Raw genomic sequence first — 12788 nt, forward strand, 5'->3', positions numbered from 1 at the left:
TTTGACTTATTAAATTTTTTACTTTATGCCAAACAAGACTTTAGTCTTATAAGTATCGGCTCCTATACAGCCTAGTTTGGTCACAAAGTTTCTATTCATTCAACAGTGTGAAATCCATATATGCACGTTATTAATTATAACAAAATTCGTTGTTAAAACTTAAAATGGATCTAATATATATATATATATATATACCCCAGTCCAATTGCACATGCATAAACCATATATAGATTCGTTTCATGTATGCATAAACCATATAAAATACAAGAAAATATTTATTTGTGAGCACAAAAATTACAAAGCCATAAAAGTTACATAACAACATAACATGAGGCGATTTCTTGCGACAAAAATCAATTAGGCATCATTAGCCTGTTTGTCAATATCATCAAGAATAACAATAAGCGCAGCGATGAAAGCATAATCAATATGAGGATACACAGTCACCATGAACCTATCCTTCCCAAACAAGATGCTGCCAGCAGTGTATTTCTTGTGCATCTGCATTGCGACAATCATCAAAGTCAATGAATTTAGTTCTATGCACAGTACAACAAAATTGGCAGATATCTTTTTGTTTTTGTTTACTTTTGAGGAGTATGCCTTACTTGAGCAACAATGGTGGATGATTCGCCAGCGTAAATGACACAGGACCTATTGAACCAGCTTCCCTCAACCTTGAAATCACAAAACTCCTCGGCTGTGTTGTTTGCTAAGTACACGCTAAATTTGGGCTTGAGTTGGAAGACCGAAGATCTTTTAACGCTAAAGATCAGATCCGCAGGGTTTTTGCTCTCCCCCCTAAACACTTGCCATCTGTTATGCATAGACATCATCTGCATTCACCAAAACATTATTTAAGGTTTTATTCGAAGATGTGCACATCAAGGGGTGAGCATGGTCAGATTGGTTCCATTTACGATAAAATTAGGATCAATTCATTATTTATGATTCTATAAAAATTGGAACCAAGCAAATTCATTTAAATCATAGAATCAATTCAAAACAAACCATTTAAATATGGTTCAACTAGGTTTGAAACCACAGCTTCAACTAATTTGTTCACAATAAAAATCATTTAATATTTTTAAAAATTTTCAACTTATCATAAATTGTTTAACATTAACTTGTCCATTATTTTCGGAAACATAACTTAAACAAACATAGTATCTTGTAAATAAACGTATTGTTCAACATGTAGCAAGTATAAAACTTACATCAAACAAACATTTTGTTGTGACAACAACAATACAACACAAAAATTATGCTAAATAATTTTAAAAAACAACAGGAATAGCAGCAACAACAACAATAATAGCAGCAATGTGTATGGTATGTACATAGTTTAATTTATATACGATTTGATTTGGTTCTAATTCAGAACCATGAACTCAAATCTAAAACCGATCCGCGGAGACCGATTTTCTAATTTTTCAAACCAAAACCAAACCACGAATTAAAAAAACCAATCCAAACTTACTGGATTGGAATGGACCGGTTCAGATTGCGAATTTTTTAGATTTCTCGCGCAGCCCTATCAAGAACAATAAATATACATAGAATAACACAAATAATTTGGTATAAATGAATTGAATTTAATTACCTTCTGCTGTAAAGTAACAATAGGATTTCCAGCAGGATCCAGTAAGGTGCATCGATCATGAAGGGCTAATATGCGGCCTTTAACTTTAAACAAAATGTTATCGTTCATATCTGTAATGGTAAAATTACCATCTTTTATGGTCAAGACCTTTCTAACAATGGCAAGATCAACAGGATAAGGAAGGCGATACTGAGGACCTATGACCCAAACTGGATTAGCTATGGGTAAATAATAGCTTGGTTGAGCCATATTGAGAGAGAGAGAGAGAGAGAGAGAGAGAGAGAGAGAAGTGAGGTTCTTATAGCCTGCAGATGAATTCAACGATTCCCTGTTGAATGTTTGTACGTATATTTTTGTTGTTCTCATTGTTTGGTGTCCTAATCAATATGATGTAGATCAGGACAATGTTATAGCGTAAACAAATTTATTTAGAATTATTCCGGGACCAAGTCAAAGTAGTAAGCCGCGTGTATTACACAAGAACATGAAAGAATGAAAATTCAAAGTCATTTTGGTTGTTCTGTTACTCGCTTAATCCAGATCAAACTGGATATGCTTCAGCATAAAAAGGGTCGAATTTTTGATGATTGGTCTCAAATTTGACCATTTTGGCCTTGTTCGTAGAGAGAAGAAGAAATAAACAAGTTCCAACTCGCACAATTCTGAGTAAAATGACAAAGAATACTTCCATTAGGCTTCAACAAAAAGATATGCCAAAGTCCTAAAACAATCTGACTGATAAATTAAGCCCCCTAAAGTGCATTTATTACTGGATGTATTCTAATTAAGTCTTTAATTCTTTATTTCTAACCAAATCAAGTTGAGGAAATGAAGTTTAGAAAGTCAAAAGAGCAAACAAATTTCCCTTTTTATGCTCGAGCACAGACGTGACATGCTCGAGCACAACTTATCCCGAATTTTATTATTTTTAGAGTTGTTTTTAGCATATATAAAAGAGAAAATGTTTGAGACCCTCATAAATTTTCCACAATTCAACCTACAATGATGTAATCTGGCAAGTATCGGTTTTTGATTGGTTAAACACTTAATGATATGAGATCTACCACCCTTGTCACATCATTGTGGATATATTTGTGTGGGAACAAAATATGAATCTCTAACATTGTTGTATATAAAAGGGAGGCTAGTAACTTCTTTTGAAGGGGAGATTTGGGGCCTCAAGTATTGAGGATGCACAAGAGAGAAGAAAGAAAAGGAGATCCAAAGAGCTTTTCATTGAGATTCAACCGAAGTTTTGGATTTCTCCACCGTGAGTGGATAGACTCTCCATCTTAGGATTTGATCAAACCTTAATAAAGTAATTAGGATTTTTGTATTTTCTTCGTGGATTTGATTTATTATGATAATAATTGTATAACATTTATAGATTTTCGTTCCAATCAAGTTCTTTATTCAAAGGGAGATGCTAGAGAGCTCTAAATCTAGAGCTCTAATTTGAGCTCTAGTGATGTGTCCAAACAATAAAAAAACAAAAAAAAAACAAGACAAAGCACAAACATCACATCAGTGTGGGTCCTACATTCCCATTAGAGCTATTAGAGCTCCTATATTAGAGCTCTAAAACATTTTTGTTATTCAAATTCGTATGTATTTAATTTATGTGATTTTAGATATATAGTTATACAATGGATTTCTCTGCGTATATTGAAATCGTCGGATGAGTCATACTTATGGAAGACAAGGCGTACCTATGACCATAACCGATGATGATTCATGCTCGTGATTTGAATGTATGAATATTCTTGACGATGTTATTAGAGTTTGTAGCCACAATACATCATTATCATCATAATAGTAGTTTTTATGAAGTGAATCAATAAACTCTAGTTAGGAGAATAGTGGTGAATTCAATACGCTTAAAATTATCAATTTCAATATCAATTCAGTTTTATATTGCTTTAGTTTACTTTTAGTTTTTAATTAATTTAGTTATCATCATATCAGCAATCTTTATTGAATTAATTTAGGATTTGATCTAAAAATAATGTACACCTAGCCTCTTTATACATGTTGGAATGATATTTGGTCTTAATCGCTATTCTAAGGAGTGGTAATTCCTACTTGATTTTAGAGGAAATATTATTGTCCCCCAAACTATTATGCCAAAATCAATTTGGCACCCAGACTTTGTCTTATTTTAATTTGACAACTAAATCTTTTAAAATTTGATCAATTTACCCCTAGTCTTATTTCATCTACAATCAAATGGAATGTGCTGATGTGATACCAAACTTTATTTGAAATTTCATTTTACCTCTCAAACTATACCTTAAAAATCAATTAGCCTCCAAATATTTAAAAAATAAATAAATTTAAATATTTAATTAATAATTTTTATCTCAAAATGAAAATTTAAATTTTAAATAATATACTTTGCAAAAAAATAATTAAAAAATATAAAAATTCACATTTAGAATTTCTGTTTAAGTCTCAAATTATCTCAAGTCGATCATGGAGAAACTAATTGAGTTGAAAATTTCTTGGCTATTCTATGTATATGCACTCGTGCAATTGTAACTAGTTTATTGTCACGTCCCCATTTTCAAAGATTAATTAGATGGAAACTAATTAACCCAAGCGTGAGATTTTTTTAAAGAAATCTCATTTTCATTCATTTTATTATCAACAACCTTTTTATTAACCATTTTCTTTAATTTTCACAAGTCAAGACAAGAAAAAAAATCATTGAAAGAAATCATAAACCAACTCTCCATGTATTATATTAAATATAACATATTCTTGACAAACAAAATACCCAAAGGTTTACAATAAAAGAGAAGGTCCATTTACAAGAATGACACTAAGCATGAGAAACAAATAAAGGCACTATGGCACATCATCACCTTATAACTATGAAATGGCAAAACCAACTGTTTAATCCTCAAGTTAAAAAATATTCTATGTATACATGTACAAGCAGAGGGTTAACAAATCAGTAGCTCACCAAGCAATCTTATATTATAACATTAAAAGACATGCGGTATAGTAATACCATACATATACATAAAATCATCTCATATTACGATTTTATTACTTAATCACTTAAATCAAATTTATTTAATTAACTCCAACTAGTTAACTTAAATGAATTCACAAGTTACAACCACTACAAGAAATCGCACCTTTGGCGACCATTTTTGGTGACTAAACAATTTTTAGTTGTTGAAAGTACATTTTTTGGCGACTAAAATTTAAATTTGTCGGCGTTGGTTCAAGATATCACTACAAAAATATTTTAGTCAATAAATATTATTTCTTGGCGGCTAAATTTAAATTCAGTCAGTAAAAAGTCCACTTTCAGCGACTAAAAAGGATATCGGTCGCTGTTAGTCCACATTTTAGGCCCAAAAAAATCAAATTAATCAACAATATTGGTTTTTCCCGGCTGAAATTAAAATTATTCGCCAAATAGGACTTTTGGCGACTAATATTTTCGTCGCTGTTCAGTCATCGTTTAGCTACAAAAAAAATTTAGTCAGCATATCTATTCCTTTGTCAACAAATAGAGCAATTAGTCGCTAAAGGTTCAATTTTCAACCCCCCAATTCCTTTATTTCCGCGTGCGCCTCTCTCTCTGTTATACAACACAACTTCACACTTTGTAACACACACACCGTCCTTCACCAAATCTCACAAAAAGCATCCCCCTCACCGTAGCTTACCGTACGGTTAACATTGCGATGGCTACCGTCCCCCGCACAAATCACCACCGTCATAACTCACCACCGTCATGGCCGCACATCGCAGGCCCTCTCTCTCTCTCTCTCTCTCTCTCTCTCTCACACTTTCGCTTTCGCTCATGGTCTGTTCGTGCATCTCTCTCTCTGTCACTTGAGCTCTCTGACACAGTCTCTCTCTGTCTCTCTCTTTCTCTGTCTCTCTTTCTTTTTTACTCTGCTTCCCCCTCTTCTGACATTGTTGGTTTAGGGTTTATTCAAATTTGAATGTATGTGTCTCTAATTTATTAAAAACTAGTGTATGCCCGTGCCTAAAGGCACGGTGTAAATAATATTTTGTTTGAATAATTTTCATATGTCATTCTCTTTTAAGCTAGGAACACTGAGAATCAAGTATACCTAATCTGTTTTCCCATGACATACAAAAAATGAATAGATAACATACATTTGAGCAAGGAGATCCCCTTTATTATAAACACAACTTCAGATAAAAGGAACAACAAAATGGTGTTCTCCCTTTGGAGCACACCATGCCAATACGAAAATAGTATTATTGATCAAAATCTAAATAACAAACACCTCCAAATGTTTACCTCTCAAACCAAACCAAATTTATATATAAGTTTACACAACGTTAATCTGCCATAATCTTTAACTTTATACAATGTCAATCATTTTCAAAGTTTGTCAATGATAAAACAAAAAATAGTGTAAATTCTGCCCGTTTGAATTGTTGCTCACTCAAGATTGCCCCTCTTTCAACACTCATCAATCAAAGAAGTGCACGTTTAGTTTACACAATAATAAATACAAAATTATTAGAGAGATAAGAAAAACTTAAGCCTGAAAAAATGTAGACCTGTAAAAAGAGAGTCAATATTACCATTCGCTTGTAGTCTTCATCCACCTGTAAAATACAGGAAAAAAAAGCCAATATGATAATTAAAATAGACTACCCAATTCAAAACAAACACATGCATTGTCACACAAATGAAATGTTTTTTTATAACCACCAATTCAAACCAAACACAAACATTGTTGCAAAATAATAATTGGTTACCCAATGGAAACACTACAAACAAACAAAACACACTATCAACACAGATACAAATTAATGATTGATAAAAATATTAATTTATAAAAATCAGTCAATATTTTCTTTGGATTTTATTTTTTTCAACTCTTTCTTTTTGAAACTTCATTTAATTGATCACATAAGGTTATAAGGAAAATTTAAAAAATACGTGTTCTTAAAAAAGAATTTAATAAAATAAAATTCAAAAAGCAAACTCTTCGCTTGGTAATTCAACAACAAACTCTGACTGACTTAATTCTCCCATCATTTACAAATCAATACAGCTTAAAAAACCCCCATTTATTTTCTTCCAAAAACCCAAAGCCATTTATTATATCACTTTAGTTCCATCAATTTTGTGTATGTAACCCTCCATCATCTTCTTCAATGTTCACCTACACCCATTCAGATTCATTTTGCTTCCAACCTCAAATAAATTTTCAATATTTGTTAAGCAATACATGGCCATAAGCAAAAAATCAAACCAGGCCCTTTGGATCTATTTGGTTAGCTCATGGGCAACAGCCAACAAAATTTAGATTGAAATTAAATAAACTATAAAACTAAACTGATATAATAAAATTCAATGGATAAAATAACAAATCAACAGCATACAGTAAGGGGACAATTGTTTATAGGGTCTTAAAAAAGTAATAGGCAATGCTGAAACTATATATATATATATATTTTTATCACAACTTACCAATCCCCACTCCCAAATAAAGGGGGGAAAAAAAATAGAAAAACACAAAAGCCCAATAAATATAGGAAAATCCATATCAGTATTTAAAGAGTATTTAGCAAACTCAGAAGTATTTATAGATCTGTATATATTTATGAGTATTTAGCAAACAATCGAAAAACTCATAATATAGAAAAACCCATTTTATAAATAAAAAAATTAACACCCATTTCTCATTAAAGAATCAAACATTTCATTAATTGTGTGTGTGTTCAGTCGGCCTCAGTCACAACATTTAAAAAAGGAAAAAGAAAAAAAAAAATAAAGTGTCAATAAGATTACTTGCCTACAATTCTTAACTAGTGTCCAATTCCTTGCCTTTTCATGAATTCTCTCAATAAGTCATCCTCTCTCTCTGAGGCCAAAACTATTCTTCTCTCATTGAACCGGTTTCTGCTCATCATCTCCCAAAACAACCTGGCATGCAGAACTGGAATTAGAGGTCAGCAATACTTAGATGATTGTTCAAACACCTATTGGCATAATGTTGTTTTAAATTAGGGTTCTATTCCTAATAGAAAATTGACTATATGGTTAGGAATTATGTGATATAATATTGAATTTGGTTTATAAACATGTCTATTGTAAGCAAAAGGAGTTTGTTCTAGCTTGAATGAAACAAAACTATGATATTTGTTCATATTGTGCGATCTCAAAAGTACTGTACACATACCTTATTTGTTTGTCAGAAATCAAAATTATATTTATGGGAATGGCTGTGAAATTATAAGTTTATTTATTTTTGAGTTGAACAGAAAGGTCTGGAACCATTATTCTGATATTGCTTTCTTGGTTGGAGAATATTGTGGCCAAAATTGCCCCCATTGATGTTACAAGGGTCTGTGTTGTTATTAGACCAAAATGGGGGCAATCCCTTTGGATGACTTTTTATTCTTGTTATTTTTTATTTTTTGTTATTATTAGACCTGCATGTTCACACTAAACTAAACACCAAGACCTTTACAATTGCACCAAGCAAAAAGTAATCAAATCAAGCACAACTACTTGCAACATAAACTGATAAGTTTTCCACGTTGCTTATATTTGTTTCTAACTTTTAGCATGGTCATAAACGATTATTAGCATACAGATATTTATTAAATTTTATGTTTATATCAACCTGCATGAATCCATACATTGCCTGTGACGGGATATAGGAAAATCAGGGGTTATATTTTAAAAATTTTCCACTAATATCCAAAAGAAAAAAAAAAAAAATGGAATGAGAATCTTTGGCCTTACCAATGTTGATCCTCTTATTCCAGTTGCAGCGTGTGAGAGCATAGCAAATGGTGTCACCTGTTGACGAAATGTTGAAGAAGACAATGAAAATAAAGTTCTTGGCAATTGAAACATAAGAACTATCAATGATATTCATGAGATTCCTTAATTTGGGCAAATTGTCAAAGACTTTGAACACATCCATAATATCTTCTCTCTTTTTAAATGAAAGACAGAAAAGGAAAAGAAAAGATAAATAAAAACAACATCGTAATGTTTAACCATGACAAATTATGCACATTTTCTTACATGTGTATAAAAAATTTAAGACTTTCAAGTCAAACAAAATTGTAATGTTTAACCATGACAAATTATGCACATTTTCTTACATGCGTATAAAAAAGTTAAGAATTTCAAGTCAAACAAAATTGTAAGCACTCTTAGCATATATCTACTAAAGTTATGCAAGTGGTGCAATGTGGTAACACACCATAACAATACTGCCTTTCAGGTGTTTAAATTTAACAGTTTCTATAAGATATTAGGGAGAAAGTTGGGTTGTTTACAAAAGTATCAAATTAAATAAAAAAATAAAGGTGAGGCCAATGCTTTCAATCAGCTAAACAGTCTTAACATGTAGATAAAGAAACATATTCATGTGTTTTCATATTTATGTATGGTAATGTCCATGCACTACATATTGAAAAAATGGTAATGTCTTTGCACCGTCTATTTTCTATACTTTTTAAAGGATTTACTTTCTCAATGTTTTGATCTCTTGATGAGCCCTTCCATCTTTATGCTAGTTTCCATGCAACTTTTGATCTAGGATCAAACTCTTCTTTTGTTCAACCAGTTGACCATGCAGGAATTTCGACACTAATTTCAGCCCCACTTCTCACAATGATCTATAGTTTGGGAAACATGAACTGCTAACAACTTGAACGTTAAGAAGCACCACCAAAGTTCAGGCTTCAGGCATAAGCCTACAAAGTGTTCAAGCCATGCAAGGAGATTAGTGGGACTGGACTTCATCATGTTCCACCGACATGTAATGGGAATAAGGTAAATCTTTAAACGGAATTGCAATTACTAAAGTAGATTATTCGAGGGATCCTTAAATATGCCATATCAGAAGCAAATGATTACAGCAAGAGAGGAGAGATCAATTATACATACCAGTTTTTGTATGACAGATAACAACTATCACAATCAAAATCCTCACCTGTAAATGAACTGAATTTTATATTTCATGAAGCTCCTTTCCAAAATGCACTTGCAAGTAATGGAAAAATAAATAAATAAAATTAAAAATAAAATAAAATAAAAAATGAAATAAAAGGACATGGATGATTATAGCAAGAGAGGAGCGATCAACTATACATACCAGTTTTTGTATGACAGATAACAACTTTCACAATCAAAGTCTTCACCTGTAAGTGAATTGAATTTTATATTTCATGAAGCTCCTTTCTAAAATGTACTTGCAAATAATGGAAACATAAATAAAATTTAAAATTAAATGATATAAAATAAAATAAAAAATGAAATAAAAGGACATTGTTAAGTGATGGTCCCAAATTCTACTTAATCGAGTGTGCTACTGAATATAGATCTATGTCAAGACCCATGCCTGACAACACAAAAAAGTGAAACAAATACATATTAGTTTAAGGTTTAGAAACATCAATCCATATAAATTGAAAGCTACATAAATAAAAAATGAAAAAGAAACATAACAAAGAGAAGATTGTGAAGATCATCAAACCTGCGAGAGCTTCGAAGCAGAATTCAAAAACTCAGAACTAAAACCATTGCTAACTGAAAGAAGTCAGTAATTCCCTCAATTACTCTCCAGAATGTTTAACCAAATATAAAAACCCATCTCACAATTTGAACACATACATACTCTATACTAACTACAAATAAAAAAATTTAGCTTACACAAAATATGTTATTAATCAATCAATAAAAACAAATAATCAAAAAGAGAAACAACCTCGTGAGAAGCTCAAACAATAAATTTCATCTGTAGGCAACCACCAAACAATAAACCAGAAACAGAAATGATGATAAACAAAAACATCAATTCCACCAACAAACAACAATTTATCCAACTAAAACTTGAAGCATAGAGAAGCATAGAGAGAAAGAGAGAGAGAGAGGGACAGAGTTCACAAAAAAAGTTCACGAAAAAAGTAGTAGTTAAAGGTTGTTACGTAGTTATGTGAAGAGATAATTCATCAAACAATTTGTAATCAAAAAAATAATAATATATCAAAACAATTTGAATATATAAAATACATAAAGATGTGATCAAAGTCCAATCTCATACGATTTGTAATCTTCCTCTCTCGCTTGGATATGCTTATAGAATTTTTTACTACAATAATACAACTATGATAGTTTTATAATTTAAAACCATCTTGATAGAGTTTAAGTTCAACCATGTCATTATATATGTATTTTATTTTACTTGTATATCATTATTCGAGAAGTAATTGTATTTTGCTATCTTACAAACTTGTTAAAGTGCTGAATACTAATAAATGAAAAAAAAAAGCCTTGAAAGAGAAATGACTATTACTAAATCCATATTGATAAAGTGACGTCGATTGCAGTGAATACATACTTTTTAGACATGACAAAGATATTAGAAATTGAATAGAGTAGGACTTATTCAAAACCCCTACCAAGTGATTTGTACCAAATTATGCACCTAGTACCAATGCAATTGAATAGAGTAGGACTTCATACTTCATAGGAGGAAAGAAACCAACCAAACAACTAATAGGGGTTTTGTCCAAAACTCACATGACAAAGATATTAGAAATTCGGATGTGATTTTTAGGCATAAAGTCCACTTTATGTTGGCCTACTCTTATCCTCTTTCACTGATTTCATTGCCACTTATGGGTTCATTTAATTTGGAAAATTTTGATAAGAAAATAGTCTATTGCTTTGGTTATCAACCTACCTTGAGTTGCTCTTTACTAAAAAACCCAAGATTGTGGCTAAAATTTGGCCAGGTTTTTGCTACACAAATCAATGTTGAATGGAGGAAAATAAGGCTGAAGGAGAGATCTACCCTTTGCTAACTACCAAACATGACCTAACTTGTTAACCAATAAAATTGTTAAAATCGGAAATTTATGAAAAAGTTTTGTGAATAAAATTATAAAAACAGATTGAAAATCTTAAGATTTTAGTGATTTTTTTATTATTATTATCAACAATAGTGGTGTATGTTGAAAATTATTAAAATCATTAAAAATTGATAAATTTAATAAAATCTGTACTAACATGAGCGGTTGTAGAGCACTATATCAAAGTGTCAAATTATTTTTTATTTTTTTATTTTTTCTTTTGTGGGTGTGGAAAGTCAAGTTTATACTGTTAAATATAAATAATAGTTTTACCATTGTTGAATAATAGTACTTTTAGTAAATTGATTAATAAAGAATTGAATGGTTGTACCATTGTTGACAAATCTTGGCCTTAAATTTTTCGAGTCCAAGAATGTTTGACCTTATCACCTTCATTGGGAAAAAAAAATACAGATCATGCATTTGGATTTCAAATACCCTTTTTTAATTTTTTAATTTATATTTTGGGCAGGCATTTTTGATTCATCATGTTTTTGGAACATGTGAAGTGTTTCTTTCTTTTGGATTTCGTATCATCTATTTCAAGTTCAAAAGAGAAATTAAAATGGCCTTTAGTATCAATTTTTGGTACATTGTATGTTATCATCATAATTTTTAAAAAAACGAATATAGAAAAAATTCACTAAATACGATACGTATGTGAAATTCACACATGTAGGCTCATATTTTGTCTTATATCGGTGTCTCAAACATATTTTGTGAATTTAAACTTTTTATTTTGAAAAAAAATGATAACCAATATAGTTAATTTATATATAAAGACACACACAAAAAAAATGTCCGAATCAATGTTTAAATGTTTCAATCACAAAAATTAATGTTGAAATTAATTAATTAGTTATAAAATTATATTAGAGTTTAGTAAAGACTAAAGATTAGAGATTAGAGATTATAAAATTAGATTAGAGTTTAGTAAAGACCAAAGATTAATTAATGTTTCAATCAAAAGATTAAAGATTATCCAAAGATTACCCAAAGACTAAAGATTAATTAATGTTTCAATCAAAAGATTAGAGCAAAGATTATCCAAATCAAGCTTAATTAATGTTTCAATCAAAAGATTAGAGCAGAGATCATTATCAGTAAAGACTAAAGATTAGAGTAAAGATTATCCAAAGATTACCCAAAGATAGAAATATAAATACTAAAGAAAAAGCCCAGGTTTGCTCACCTGAACCGTATGAATCCACTCCTGCATAGCCATTATTTTATCATACTCACTTGTGCATTGTTTCTTGTACTTTCCAAATAGATTAAGCCCAAGACTGATCATCTCTGCAAT

General features: G+C 30.8%; 1 protein-coding gene and 1 long non-coding RNA gene across 2 annotated transcripts; both read right to left on the bottom strand.

Annotated features, from left to right (window-relative positions):
* Nucleotides 1-262: 262 nt before the first annotated feature.
* Nucleotides 263-2003, bottom strand: LOC114303761 (protein LURP-one-related 10). Its single transcript, XM_028248908.2, has 3 exons — nt 1604-2003; nt 609-836; nt 263-501 (listed from the first exon to the last, which is right to left on the bottom strand). The coding sequence occupies exons 1-3, from the start codon at nt 1967-1969 to the stop codon at nt 358-360; spliced, it is 738 nt and encodes a 245-aa protein (XP_028104709.2). The 5' UTR covers nt 1970-2003; the 3' UTR covers nt 263-357.
* A 4941-nt stretch (nt 2004-6944) lies between these two features.
* LOC145820911 (uncharacterized) lies at nt 6945-11039 on the bottom strand. Its single transcript, XR_014362949.1, has 3 exons — nt 9098-11039; nt 8361-8417; nt 6945-7535 (listed from the first exon to the last, which is right to left on the bottom strand). It is a non-coding gene; the product is annotated as an uncharacterized LOC145820911 (long non-coding RNA).
* Nucleotides 11040-12788: the final 1749 nt, after the last annotated feature.

This window comes from Camellia sinensis, chromosome 3 (assembly GCF_055761805.1).
Source record: "Camellia sinensis isolate YWXY chromosome 3, ASM5576180v1, whole genome shotgun sequence".
NCBI lineage: Eukaryota > Viridiplantae > Streptophyta > Magnoliopsida > Ericales > Theaceae > Camellia > Camellia sinensis.